Source organism: Ictalurus punctatus, chromosome 12 (assembly GCF_001660625.3).
Source record: "Ictalurus punctatus breed USDA103 chromosome 12, Coco_2.0, whole genome shotgun sequence".
Classification (NCBI taxonomy): domain Eukaryota; kingdom Metazoa; phylum Chordata; class Actinopteri; order Siluriformes; family Ictaluridae; genus Ictalurus; species Ictalurus punctatus.
The window spans coordinates 30,201,966-30,216,233 of NC_030427.2; the positions used below are offsets into that span (position 1 = coordinate 30,201,966).

The window sequence follows — 14,268 nt, forward strand, 5'->3', positions numbered from 1 at the left end:
CAGAACCAACATTACATTAATGAAAAATTCAGCCTTTTTTGTCATCCAACAAAATTCCAAATACAATATGGTTTCTAGAAAAAGTAGGCAGTGATTGGAGCTTTATTTCCAACCAATAAGACTTAATCGTCCTAGACAATCTTTGCCATTATCTTTGTCTACTTTCATTTCATTTTTTTTATTCTTACTGATCTTCTCCCATTTCATTCAGGTGAGGGTGGTCTTGGCTCATCCAGTGCTGGATATATATGTGTGTGTGTGTGTGTGTGTGTGTGTGTGTGTGTGTGTGTGTGTGTATTATATCACTCCGGAGTGTGTTCCAGAGGATATCAGGAACTCAGGTTCTGAAAATGCTTTTGAAATCTTCCTGGTTTATTTATATTTCCCTTTATTAAAGATACCATTTGTGTCTGTGACAATGATATTACATTTGTGTTGGTATTTTTAATGTTGTCATTTGTTAACTGTTGTAATTAACATACCTGCTGAAAAAAAACCCAATAGAAGCCCTCATAGAATTATAACCATAGTAATGGTTTTAATGCTTATAATAGGAATTGTATTGGTTTTAATGGAAAGCAATTAAACCTACTGGTTATTTGTTGCCTTCTATTGGTGGCATGTCTTGTGGATACCATTAAGGACATACGTCCTTAATACACCCTACTACATAATGGAAACCATTTGGAAATGGTTTTAATGGCTAGCAGCTGATAGTCTGTAATGGTATTTGTAGTGGAAACCATTAGAATTTCTGTGACGGTTTTACCACCTTCAATGTGATTCTTTGTTTCGCTTTTAAATTTTTATTTTATTTCTTTCTTCTACTTATTGTTCATTGTTTTATTGATAATGTCATTTTTTTACATCTTTTATGTAAAGCATTTGAGATCTGTAATCAAAATGAAATATACCGAATAAACAATATTATTATTGTTATTGTTGTTTAGTAACATCTAATTTAAAAAAAAAACAACAACAACCATCAACTGCTTTTACTTCCTACAGTTTCAAAAACACTTCACAAAACGGGTGGAGGTATTTCACACCTTTTTCACTGGAAACTTTTAATATATGACTTCATTAGAATTTTTTTATTTTATTTTATAATAACTGTTGTTTATTTGAACTCTAGAGCAGTGTTTATATTTTTGTCTACAACACCGGTTTCAAACTTTTAATCATCACACCTGCAGATCAAAAGCTTTTTAAAGATCATGAGAAACATTTCAGTCGAGTGTCCACAAATGTTTGACAGGCAGTGTGTGTATGAAGACCTATTAATGTTATATAAAACTTGTGTGTGTGTGTGTGTGTGTGTGTGAATGCAGATGGATTTACTGCTGATAAACTGTAATATATATTGTGAAATATTCTCAATAAAGTACATTTAAAAGAAAAAAAAGGAAAACACACACACACACATACGGCACCGCCTCGGTTTCGCGGGAGTTTGCAAGTGTGGGCGGGGCCTCAAAAAAGAAGCGCTCTGACTTCCCATTGGCACGCGCCTGTACTCCATTTCCGGTTCGCTCCATTGCGCATGCTCACTGACCCTGCAGAGTAAAAATCCATTTAGTGATATTTTAAAATGGCCCCCACCACAGAGGCTCGAGCTCCAGCAGCAGCGGCTCCAGCGCCTTAGCTACATCTCCAACTCCGGGTTCTGCACAGATATCTGAGAGAGACAGAGAGAGAGAGAGAGATAAAGAGAGAAGGATAAAGAGAGCCCCCGGAGGAAGAGGAGGAATACTGGAATATTTCTTTAGTCGGTTGGAGTTTGTTTTACGAACTAGCGTGTCAGCTAAGCTAAGCTAAGCTACATGTTTACTTGGCCGGCTAGCTCGTAACGTTAGCTCTTTCTGAACATTTCCCCCCCTTTTGCTAAATGTTAGCTAGCTCGTGCGGCGGTTAAGTTACTTTAGCTAGCGTAAAGCTAGTCTTCTCGGCAAGTTCCCCCCTTCTTCTTCTTCCTCTTCTTCTTCTTCTTCTTCTTCTCCTTCTCTTTCTCTTTCCTCAAATGGCCGACCCGAGGAAAGTGCCCTTCGTGACTCTGGCTTCCTATAACACCTCCTCGACGCCGGTGCCGGAGTCCAAGAAGCGGCGGAGGGAGGAAGAGGGCGAGGGCGGTCTCCAGCACCACGGGAGGGACGGAGGGCCGTTCAGTAACGGGAAGAGCTCCGGGGATGATCCCGCCGAGTCCAAATCCACCGTGAGGCTCAGTCTGTGCCTGTCCGAGCCCAGTGACAAAGGATCCACGGAGTTCAGCTACACCGAGCTGATCCATCAGGCAAGTGTCTCTCTCGCTCTCTCTCTCCCTCTCTCTCCCTCTCTCTCTCTCTTACACACACACACACACACAGAGGCCCAGGACTCCATCACTCACTTTCAGCTCACATCATGTCACTGATCTGTGTGTGTGTGTGTGGTGCTCTGGCCTGCTTGGTACTTTACCTTCATGAAGGCTCATGATGATGTATGTAAGTGAATCCAGGTGATCTGTAATAACCATTCGTCTCCTGACATCACGTCCCTCCATCTTCCAGTCCCCGTGCACGTTCAATTCAAAAGAACAATTCGTCCACTCGGTGGCCAAAAGTATGTGGACACCTGAGAATCGCACCCGCATGAGCGTCATCACCACACTCTTACCTGTAGCATGACCAGAACGAAGAGGAAACCCAAACACCGTTCCAGCGTGACTATGCACCTGCACACAAAGCGAGCTCCATGAAGACGTGGTGTGTGTGTGCGTGTGTGTGAAGGTGGAAGATCTCGAGTGCCCTGCACAGATCTCTGATCTGAACACCTTTGGGATGAACTGGAGTCTCCTCACCAAACATCAGCACCTAAGCTCATCCTCACTAATGCTCTTGCAGCTGAATGATCACAAATCCCCACAGACACGCCCCAAAATCCCCACAGACACGCCCCAAAATCCCCACAGACACGCCCCAAAATCCCCACAGACACGCCCCAAAATCCCCACAGACACGCCCCAAAATCCCCACAGACAAGCTCCAAAATCCCCACAGCCATGCCCCAAAATCCAGTGGAAAGACTTCCAAGAAGAATGGAGTGCATTATAACAGAGGGGAATAAATCTGGAGCGGGACGTTCAACAAGAATGTGTGGGTGTGATGGACGGTGTGCACATACTTTTGGCCATATTACGTACAGAGTTGTTCCCACTGAGACGCCACTAAACAGTTGTTTTAAGGAATTTCGTGACTGAGTTTCAGGATACAGATGGGTGACTAATTAAAGGTGGTGTGGAAGAGTCTTAGTAAAGCTTCAGAAAAGCGTGGAATCTATTGGACGCGTGCGTCTCTGGAGCAGTACTGAAGTGACGACGAACGACGTTCTTCTAGAAGATACTCCTTCCATCGTGGTGGTGGTGGTGGAGAAGAGCTAGAGAGTCTAAAACTGGCTCTACAATCTCTCGGTAGATTTTGGTAACGAAGCATCGTGTTGATGTAGAGAATCGCTTTAAAAGGACGTGAGTGGAGAGAACGTGACCCGGGCGCTGCTGCTGCACTCCACCAATTAAGTCCACCAATAGTAGGACGACAGACTCGAAACCAATCCCGATTTGCTGACGTTTATTAACATGACGTGACCGACACGCAGGCGTGACCCCACGTACAGTGAGGAGTAAAGCTTTCGCACGTGCTCGCGGACAGAGAATAAATGTTACCTCTCTACCTTTCTAAACGTGTTCTCTCTAAGCGGTACATCGTCACTGTTTTCTGATCTCCGGGTCACGCCGAACGATGTTAAGGTCCGGCATCTTCATCAGAGGAAAGGGTTCAAGGATCCACTTTATCTTCCGTCGGCTCGTAGCACTACCTCAGCTGCCTCTAACTAGAGCAAAAGGGGCTGTTGGGACTTCAGTAGATGTGTAAAGCTTTCCCTCCATCCTCTTCTTAGTCGTCCTTTTTTTCCCCCCTTTTCTTTCATCTCCGCAGGTGAGGAAAGCTCCCGAAGGACTCGCGCCGGCTCTGGACCCAAACGACCCGTTTGCCGATCAGGACCGACAGAGACGAGAGGTCGAAGCCCTGGCCAGGAAGTTTGAGAGTAAATATGTAAGTCGCTCTTTTACTTCGAGGAAGAAAACGAAAGTACAATTTTTTAAAATTTTTATTTTTAAAGCACATGATTATACGTCAGTATTTCTCACCTGTCGTATAAGGCCTCAGAAATACTTCCTTCTAATTGGATGACAAGTGTGTTAGTTTCCTATATCAGAAATTTAATTCTAGTCTTTTTGTAAAATTTTTCATGTATTTATTTTTAAATCCTCTTGGAATGTAACCACGACAACGAATAAACGGTTTGCGCTTGGCTCTGCGAAAGAGCGAGGGTGTTGATGCTAATCTCTGACTAATCGTTGGTCGTATCGCGGACAGGGCGGCACAGCGAAGAAGAAAAAGAAAGATCGGATGCAGGACCTCATCGACATCGGATACGGCTACGATGAGACGGATCCGTTCATCGACAACTCCGAGGCTGTGAGAGTCTCTCTCTCTCTTTCTCTCTCTCTCTCTCTCTCTCTCTCTCTCTCTCTCTCTCTCTCTCTCTGTCCTAGTGCTCTGATATTAGAGTTTATTTATAGAGCTTTGCTTGTAAACAGTCGTTGTTTGGACACGTTTAGGTATATGTGATATTGAAATGGCGATTGGTGTGTTTCAGTACGACGAGCTGGTTCCTGCCTCCCTCACCACCAAACTGGGAGGCTTCTACATCAACACGGGCACGCTGCAGTTCAGACCTGCGTCCGAGAGCGAGGACGAGGACGGGAGCAAGGGCGGAAACCACTTCAAGGTTCGTACGGATCACGCCGCCTCGAGTACCGCAGACGCCGTGTTCCAGACGGATTGCTGTCAACGATTCGTTAAAGAACGACACGTGTTTTTTTTTTTTTTTTTTTTTTTTTTTTTTTTTTTTTTTTTAAGAATCCGTCTGTTTTTAAGTTTTAGACATTCTGTGTTTGTAGTTTTGAGGTATTTTTTGGTTTGTTGTTGTTTTAGGGTGTGTTTGTGTCCAATTTTTTTGCCTCCAGAAGCTGAAGGATGGAGAGGAGCGAGCGATCAAGAGAAGAAAGAAAAAAGACGGTACCTTGGAGGAGAAGAAACCCAGAAAGAATCGAGTGTCGAAGCAGGGGTGAGGTTTGAGTCTGAAAGCCACACCCACGTCCCTAATTCTCCTGCCCTCCTTCTCCTTTCCATATATGGACTTTCTGCCATTTTGTTTGTGTCCCTCAGCGTGTCTGCTCTGAACCGACCTGAGAAGAAGAAGAGGAAGAAGCTGATGAAGGACTCTATCGCTCTGGCGGCCATGATCCGCGGCTTCTCACGCGAGAAAGAGGAGATGAGGAAAAAGAACCCTGTTGCCGCTGCTGCTCCCGCCGCCGTTGCCACTTCCACCGCTGCCGTTGCCACCGGCACCGCCACGGGTCTCAAGCCCCCGAATGCCAACCGCACCGTCCTCAATTCGCACTCCGTCGCCTCCGGCAACGACCTCGCCGACCTCACCAACGACCCGGCCGTCATTCCGCTGCTGGGTCCGGCTAACGACGACATGCTGCAGGACCTGATGGACGAGCTGGACTTCTCGCTGCTGGATGCTCCTGAGCTGTCGGGCCTGGAGGGTCAGGGCGAGAACGGTAACGCCGCCGTGCAGAGAGGACCAGGAGCCGCCTCAACAGGACGCGTCCAGAGGACCGGTCTCATCCCCCCTCCTCCACTGCCCAGCGGCCTTCCCGCCCCCCTCGCCAAACGCATCGAGGACCTGCGAGTGGTGCGTGTGCGCGCACACACACACACACACTTCATTTATTCATGTCTCTGAAGTGTCAACGTCTTTTATTTATTTATCTATCTATCTATTTATTTATTTATCTATCTATTTATTTATTTATTTATTTATATTCATTATCAGCATTTTCAGTTTTAATAATTTTTTTGTATTTTCCCTTTTATTTATCTTTTATAAATCCTTTTTATAAATCTATATATTAAATAATTCATCTCTATATTGACCCTTTTTCACGTTTGTTTATTTTTTCAATATATTTTTTTTATTATCTAACATATGCGGAAGGATGTTATTTTATGTGTGTGTATTCACACACGCCTGTAATGTAACTGGTATGAAATGTTTTCTATTTGAGATCGTTTCATATTGTTTGTTTATTATTGTTTATATTTACGTATTGTTTATTTCCTGATGTGTTCAAGCACGTAAACGGTAAAAGTAGCGGTGTACAGCGAGGTCAGAATTAAACCAGGTTCAAAGCGCAGCGTTAGAGAAGATACGTGTGACTGTGTAAAAGTACGTTCTCTGTCTAATCTATCTGATCTGATTACTGAGTGATGGACTGCATTCAGGGTGAGGATGAAATGTGGAAGAACAACTCCTCTGTGAACTGTTCTGTGCATCCAGGGGAGGAGGGCGGAGAGACTGTGAGGGCGAGAGTAAATAAAGTATGGAGTGTAGAGAGGCGAGTGTGGCGGAGGTAGAGAGAGATGCAGGAGGAGTCAGAGAAAAGAGCTGGAGGATGAGGAAAGGAGAGAGGCAGAAAGGGAGAGAGAGAGTGTGAGTGTAGTAGAGGAAGAAGTGTGGTGAGGTGGGTGAAGTATGATGCAGCATCTGTCATACACACACACACACACACAGCTGATTGAAATGGCAGGATTATTTAAGACATCCTGTATGTTTCAGTAGAGCTGATCTCCAGAAGTGCATCTGTGCTAGAGTTTAAGGGTGTGTGTGTGTGTGTGTGTGTGTGTGTGTGTGTTACAGGCGTCTCGGCAGTTTGACATGGAGGGGAGGAAGAAGTTTTTCACACTGGACATGAACAACATCCTGCTTGAGTGAGTGTGTGTCTGTTCTGTGTCTTGCACCCATCACACGTCCTGTCCATCTCTTTCTCACGCAGCTCTCACTCTTCATTTCATACACCTGAGACACGCACGGTCTGATCTTACACGTCTAACACCACCACGTAGAGAGGTGCACAGATCGACCGGTTCATGTTCTGCTAGTGATGTCCGACTCGCCGACCCATCGTTCGTCCCAGCAGGTTCATGTAATGGATTCGAACTGAGTCATTTCCAACAGATTCATTTGTAAAGGTTTGAACCGATTCTTTTGAATGGATTTGACGAGATTCATTTTAGCATATTTTATCACAGATTTATTTAATCCGATTATTTCAAATAGACTCAAAGGTTTAAATAAATAATTTCAAAGGTTTGAACAGATTAGAACAGGTTATTTTAACAGGTGTGAAGAGATTCGTTTGAACTGATTCTTTCAGTCGATTCAAATGGATTTGAACAGATTCGTTTCGGAAGTTTTTTTTTATAACAGAGATTTGAACAGGTCATTTAGAACGGACTCTCTTGTAACGGGTTGAACAGGTTCACACCGGTCATTTTAACAGGTTTGAAGAGATTGTTTGGATCAGATTTTGAAAAACTGATTGTTTTGTAAAGATTTGAAAAGATTCTAACAGGGTTTTTTTTTTTTTTTTTCAAATAGATTGCCACAAATACAAGAGCCGTTGCAACAGTCGGTGAACTCACTGACCCGAACATAACGCCATAACTCGATCACTGAATTTGACGAGCGGCTGAATGGGTTTCTATACCGTTCAGCACAAACTTGTGTAATGTTAAGGCTAGGACGGGCGTTCGCGCTAAGGCTAGGACGGGCGTTCGAGCTAAGCTAACAGGTTACGGCAAATATAAAATAATCTACATATCGTCACGGTTCACACAGTGATGTTAAATAATCTGCACCGGTCAGCCAATCAGGAACAAGAAAGTGATATTAGCACGGTCTAGTTATCATTATTATATATTTAAATTTCCTCGCCCCTTGTTATTTTCTGTGTGTGTGTGTATGCGCAGCATCGAGCTGCAGGTGCAGGAGCAGCCGGCTGACGTGCGCACGGCCGTGTACTCTCACCTGGAGGCCTTCGTGCCGTGTAATAAGGAGGCCCTGCTGAAGCGTCTGAAGAAGCTGAGCCTGAACGTGCAGGACGACAGGCTGAGGAACCCGCTGCTCAAACTCAAGCTGGCCGTCTGCAGCGCCATGCCCGAGCAGATCGCCCGCTACAACATGGACTGTCTGGCCAAAGTGGCAAAGTAAGCACGCCCCAAAGTCACAGTGGATGTAAAAACTTTTTATTATTTGTTTTTTTATAAGCACGTATTGAAGAGAGAAACGAAGTGTGCGCGATTTCCCAAAACCTTTTCTGTAAATATCTGTGGTGGGTGTCTGACTTCGAGATGAGTTTATGATACCTGATAGCCTCGTCACTCCAGCTTCTGATCCACTACATTTGAGGTAAAGAAAATGTTCTTTTACCATTGTGTGTGTGTGAACTCCAGGCAGCAGTCGGAGGAGGGCGAGAAGAATGGCTCGGAGGAGGAGGACGAGGAGAGGCCGGGGAAACGGGTGATGGGACCCCGCAAGAAATTTGTGTGGGACGATAAACTCAGGTAAAACCTCAGCTTTCACTGATTCGTGTTCTCTCTGTCTATTATTCTCTTTCTAATGTGTGTGTGTGTGCGCGTTAGGACTCTGCTGTGTAATCTGGTCCGAGCGAAGCTGGGCTGTTACGAGGCTGAGGGTCAGACCTCTCCCTCTCCTGAAGACTACCTCAAAGCCTTTATGGAGACTGAGGTGAAACCCCTCTGGCCCAAAGGCTGGATGCAGGCCAGGTCAGTGTGTGTCTGTGTGTGTGTGTGTGTGTGTGTGTGTGTGTGTGTGTGTGTGAGAGAGCTCTTCCACCACAGTCTGATCCAGTCTCGGATTGGGGGTATCTGTGCATATTTAGCTCCCCGCTGTGCCTGAGAGAGTGAGGTGTAGTGAAGCGCACTCACTTCCTGTTGTGTGGTGTTTTACAGGATGTTGATTAAAGAGAGCCGCGTGGCACATGGCCACCTCACAGGAAACACGTGAGTCGACTCTTTTAGATTTTCCTCAAACGTGCTGATAGTGTGGTTTATAAAATATCAACAAAAAAAAAACCTGAGCAGTTTGTGTGCAGAGTTCAGCTCCAGCTTTTTACACAACTAGCGTTAACTAATGTTCCAGAAACATTCTTGAGGAGCACTGAACTTTGTGGAGCTTCGATTAAACTTTTAAATGTGGGAGATGTGTATGTATAAACGTTTTCCTTAAGGAGGATCTCCTCCATAGTAATGTTCTCATTAAAGAAGACCTCGTTCATGTTAACGTCCTCCTTAATGAGGAACACTTCCCTGACAACCTCCTCGTTCATGATAACGTCCTCCTTAATGAGGACCGCTTCCCCGACGACCTCCTCGTTCATGATAGCGGCCTCCTTAATGAGGACCGCTTCCCCGACGACCTCCTCGTTCATGATAGCGGCCTCCTTAATGAGGACCGCCTCCCTGACGACCTCCTCGTTCATGATAGCGGCCTCCTTAATGAGGACCCCCTCCCTGACGACCTCCTCGTTCATGATAACGTCCTCCTTAATGAGGACCGCCTCCCCGACGACCTCCTCGTTCATGATAACATCCTCCTTAATGAGGACCGCCTCCCCGACGACCTCCTCGTTCATGATAGCGTCCTCCTTAATGAGGACCCCCTAAAGGACGACCTCCTCGTTCATGATAGCATCCTCCTTAATGAGGACCACCTCCCTGACGACCTCCTCGTTCATGATAGCGGCCTCCTTAATGAGGACCACCTCCCTGACGACCTCCTCGTTCATGATAGCGTCCTCCTTAATGAGGACCCCCTCCCTGACGACCTCCTCGTTCATGATAGCGGCCTCCTTAATGAGGACCACCTCCCTGACCACCTCCTTGTTCATGATAGTGTCCTCCTTAAATAATTTTTTATTTATTTATTTTTTTTAATCATTTGAAACAGAGATTGAGCTGCTGATTTTTAAAAGTGGGAGATGTGTATGTATAAACGTTTTCCTTAAGGAGGATCTCCTCCATAGTAATGTTCTCATTAAAGAAAACCTCATTCACGTTAATGAGGAACACTTCCCTGACGACCTCATCGTTCATGATAACGTCCTCCTTAATGAGGACCGCCTCCCTGATGACCTCCTCATTCATGATAGCGGCCTCCTTAATGAGGACCGCCTCCCTGACGACCTCCTCGTTCATGATAGCGGCCTCCTTATTGAGGACCCCCTCCCTGACGACCTCCTCATTCATGATAGCGGCCTCCTTAATGAGGACCACCTCCCTGACGACCTCCTTGTTCATGATAGTGTCCTCCTTAAATAAGTTTTATTTATTTATTTTTAATCATTTGAAACAGAGATTGAGCTGCTGATTCACACATTAGAAATGTGTATTTGTCTGCTAAATGGTGTGTGTGTGTGTGTGTGTTGCAGAGTGAAGAAGACTCCCAAAGCTAAACCAAAAGTAAGTTTAATATTTGAGCAATGGTCTAAGCGCCCCTACACATCAGTGATGCTGTGACCGCACTGCTAGCTTGACTTTTTTACGTTTTGGTCTGGTTGTAGTGTTTAGACTGAAACACTGGTTTTAATGACAGTTTAGCAACATCTCTCGACCTGAAAGCTCCACTGATTATTAAGCAAGTAGCTAAATGTGCTAGCTAATGTAATCATTGGTGTTTATAAATTCACTAGCATGGTAGGTGATTAGCCTCGTATTAGCAAAGTTATAAAACTTTTATATTAACTCCTATTTCTCCTTCTCTCCCTAGTCTCAGGATGGCGTTTGGCTCCAGCAGTCGACTACGCCCATTACCACACCCTCTAGCCTGGTGCCCCTCCCTCAGCGGCCCCCCTCCCCCTCTGAGCCCATCTGTCTGTCGGACTCTCTGGATGAGGATTTGGGCGGAGCCCCGTCTCTGGACGCCATTTCGCAGGCGCTGGCTCTGCTCAGCAGCGCCGCCAAGGGGTTAATCCAGTCCAACAGCCCGCCCTCCCCTGAGACTGTTAAGACTGTTAACTCGGGCACCACACTCGGTCCCGCCTCCTCAATCAGCTCCTCTACCCCTGTGCTTCCTAGAAAGAGCACCATCAATACCACTGCGTCCGCTTCCCCGGCCACCGCTGGCCCCGTTTTCGTCTCCTCTGCCTCATCCTCTAGCTCTTCTCCCTCTCCGGCTATCTCTCGCACTCCGTCCGTGTCCGTTTCTCCCTCCATCCGGAGCGACGGAATGGGAGGAGCCAAGGTTGGAGTGGTCGGCTTGACTCAGGTGCAGAGACACGGTCTGGCGGCGCTGCAGCGACCCGTCGCTACGACTGCTGCAGGCAACAGCAACAAGACCAGTGCAACGTCTCCACCTAAACCGAGGCCGCCGCCCACTGCCTCGCCCCTTATCCCGCCGCACAAGAGCTTAAATTCTCCTATGGCCACGCCCCAAGGCCTCCATAAACCCGGCAATAATAGCAGTACCATTAGTCGAATCAGCGCGGGTGGCACGACGACGCCGTCGTCTCAGTCTCACTCGACGTCGCTGCCCATATCTTCCTCTTCGTTTTCTTCATCCGCTTCCTCGTCCTCTGCTTCTTCGCACCTCAACGCCAAAACGCAGCCCAAAATCTCCTCCTCCCCATCTCCGTCTCCGTCACAGCCCAAACCGCAGCAGCATCAGCACCAACAGCAGTCCACGTTCGTCACGCCCATGCAGGCCACGCTCACCAAATCGCCCCACAGCTCCAACTCGCCCATCCTCAAGCTTACGCCGCGGGTGACGCCGGTCAGCTCCCCCTCACCCTCCCTCTCCAGGGCACCCACGTTACCCAACATGCATCAGTTCTCTCCTAAAACCGCAGGCTTCCACGCAGGGTTCGCCGGTGTCGGCGCCGGTTACAGCACTCCCGTGGGGCAGCAGAAAACTCCCTCTCAGGTGAACAGCAGCAGCCTAACGAGCACTTCCACCCCCATCACCAAGCACACCACCACCTCAGCCGGCTCGGCCAATCACGGGCCGCGGCAGAGGCCGGCAGGTGTGACTAATCAGGTGACAAAGCCAATGTTGACTGTTTCCTCAGCGACGGCCCCTCAGCTAGCACAGGTACCGTGTGTTGTGAATTAAGGCGAAAGCTGTGTAATGTGAGAGTTTACACCTGGTAGCTTTATTATTCCCGTTCCTGATCGCGTTGCCGTGTTTCTCTGTGCCCAGGTGTCCTCGTCCAGCGCCAGCCTGCTGGGTCCCGGCGCTCCGAACCTACCGCTGAACTTCGGAATGCTGGGAGGGATCACTCCCGTCTCGCTGCCCTTCGCCTTCCCCAGCCTGCTCAACCTGCCCACTGTGACAGGAACTAGCGCTGGAGCTAACACTGCTAACCAGAGCAGCTCAGGATACAGCCTACAGCCCAGTGAGCCTCACACACACACACACACACACACACACACACACACACACACACACACTACACAGCAGGCTTTGTCACACAGGTCAGGGTCAAGCTAGTTCCAGAGCTCCGAGTATCAGACGATCGCTGGAGATCAGGAGTTATTAACTATAGAGCTTTTCCCTCTCTCGGATCACGATGATCTTAAGATGGAAAATAATCCCAGTGGAGCTCATTTTGCATAAGAAGTATTTGATGTATTGTCGAGAGAGATGAATTTTGCAGAGTAGTGTGAACTCAACAGGAAGTTGAACAGGAACACGTTTGGAGGGGAAAAGTGCCTGTATTTCATTATTAGTATTCCAGCACTGCAGTGTAACTGAAAATAACGGCGTGCGTGAGTTCGGGGGGTTCGTTAGGACGTGACGTGACACGCCTGCTAAACACTCTAGTCACCGTCAGTTACCCCGATCTTTACTCCACCTGTGTTACTGAGAACTGCGTTCTGTAGAGCACGCTACGCTAGTTAGTTAGCGGATATGAGCAGGGACTGGTAAGACCGTTGTCCTGGTTACAGTTTTAAAGAGAACGTTTCAGAATTCAGCTGTGTGTGTGTGTGTGTGTGTGTGTGTGGAGTTGAATAATGAGGACAGGATTGTTTTTAGTTACACTAATCCACACGTGAGCGTAAACCTGGGGCGCGTTGTGTGAGACAGCGTGATGCGATTGTCCGTGTCCTGTCTCTGATTGTCTCTCGTACTGAACCCTGTACTGTGTGTGTGTGTGTGTGTGTGTGTTCCTTTACATTTTCCTTCCTTCACTCTTCTGTGTTCATGTTCCATGTTTTCCCTGCTGAAATGTCTCTTCCCTTCTGTGTCCTCTTTTTTTCCTGTTTAAACGCTCTGTAAACCTGCTTCCTGTCGTCCTGCTCTATCTGTCTGTGTCTGTCTGTCTGTCTGTCTCTCTCTCTCTCTCTCTCTCTCTCTCTCTCTCTCTCTCCCCATCTGTCTCCTCAGATCTGTTAAAGGGTCTCATGTCAGGTGCTGCTCTGCCTCCGCACTTGCAGCTCGCTTTCTCAGGTAATCGCTCTCGCGTGCTCTCTCTCTTGCTCTCACTCCCTTGCTCTCCCTCTCTGCTCTCTCTATCCCCCCCCCACCTTCTCTCTCTCTCTCTCTCTCTCTCTCTCTCTCTCTCTCTCTCTCACACACACACACACACACTCTTTCACACTCTCTCTCTCTCTCTCTCTCTCTCTCTCTCTCTCTCTCTCTCTCTCTCTCTCTCTCACCCGGTCCCTGCTTGCCTGGTGGCTGTCATGTGTTGGTCCGGTGTTGGTTGCATGTTTGGTGTTGAACGTTGTTTCCTCTTCCCCTCTCTCTCTCCTCTCGATTGTGTTTTGGGGATTGATCGCTGTTTCCTTTTTCAGATGTCAATCAAAGTCAGAGCGGGGATCTAAAGAGGAAGCTGTGATGACACTCGGACGCCGCCGGACTGCGATGTCGCACTGAATTACGGTCGACACACGGACTGCAGGTTTAACCGATAACAACGAACGGCTCTTTACCCGTTTTCTGGGGGGTTTGTTTTTGATTTATAGTTATTTTTTTTGGTAATTGAATATAATTAATAACATCCCTGGCCTGGATGCTTTCTCTCCTTGTTTTGCTAATGTTTACACACACAGACCTTAATTGCTGTGGACAGGGAGGGAAAAATGTTAATGTGTGTATGCGGATGTGGATGTGCGCGCACACACACACACACACACACACACACACACTCTGAGTGGAATATGAACTCTGTAGACTCGGAGAACGAACAGAACAGACGGATGGATGAACTGATCCCTCCCTTTCTCAGGTGTAGGTCCATGTCTCTGGTGCTGTTCCAGGTGGAGTTGTTTATTATTATTATTATTATTATTATTATTATTA

At 47.1% G+C, this 14,268-nt stretch overlaps 1 protein-coding gene across 3 annotated transcripts; it reads left to right on the forward strand.

Annotated features, from left to right (window-relative positions):
• The first annotated feature begins 1,589 nt into the window (after positions 1-1,589).
• Positions 1,590-14,268, forward strand: ubn2b (ubinuclein 2b). 3 transcript variants are annotated; one of them, XM_017481578.3, is made up of 16 exons: positions 1,590-2,290; positions 3,969-4,085; positions 4,410-4,511; positions 4,693-4,824; positions 5,063-5,163; positions 5,265-5,799; positions 6,805-6,875; positions 7,917-8,153; positions 8,400-8,510; positions 8,589-8,732; positions 8,919-8,969; positions 10,397-10,427; positions 10,735-12,054; positions 12,163-12,358; positions 13,351-13,413; positions 13,761-14,268. In XM_017481578.3, exons 1-16 carry the CDS (start codon positions 2,021-2,023, stop codon positions 13,802-13,804), a joined length of 3,525 nt encoding a protein of 1,174 aa, XP_017337067.1. In that variant the 5' UTR covers positions 1,590-2,020; the 3' UTR covers positions 13,805-14,268. The 3 variants fall into 3 exon arrangements, with proteins under 3 accessions (XP_017337067.1, XP_017337068.1, XP_017337069.1); XM_017481579.3 differs by having other exon boundaries at positions 5,066-5,163; XM_017481580.3 differs by lacking the exon at positions 13,351-13,413.

What these genes read in the sequence shown, in the direction of transcription:
- ubn2b (XM_017481578.3), top strand. Translation starts at nt 2,021, where the DNA reads ATGGCCGACCCGAGGAAAGTGCCCTTCGTGACTCTGGCTTCCTATAAC. An exon ending in CTCCCAAAGCTAAACCAAAA is followed by an intron (nt 10,428 to 10,734) that starts GTAAGTTTAATA and finishes TTCTCTCCCTAG; the next exon opens with TCTCAGGATGGCGTTTGGCT. An exon ending in CTTGCAGCTCGCTTTCTCAG is followed by an intron (nt 13,414 to 13,760) that starts GTAATCGCTCTC and finishes TTCCTTTTTCAG; the next exon opens with ATGTCAATCAAAGTCAGAGC.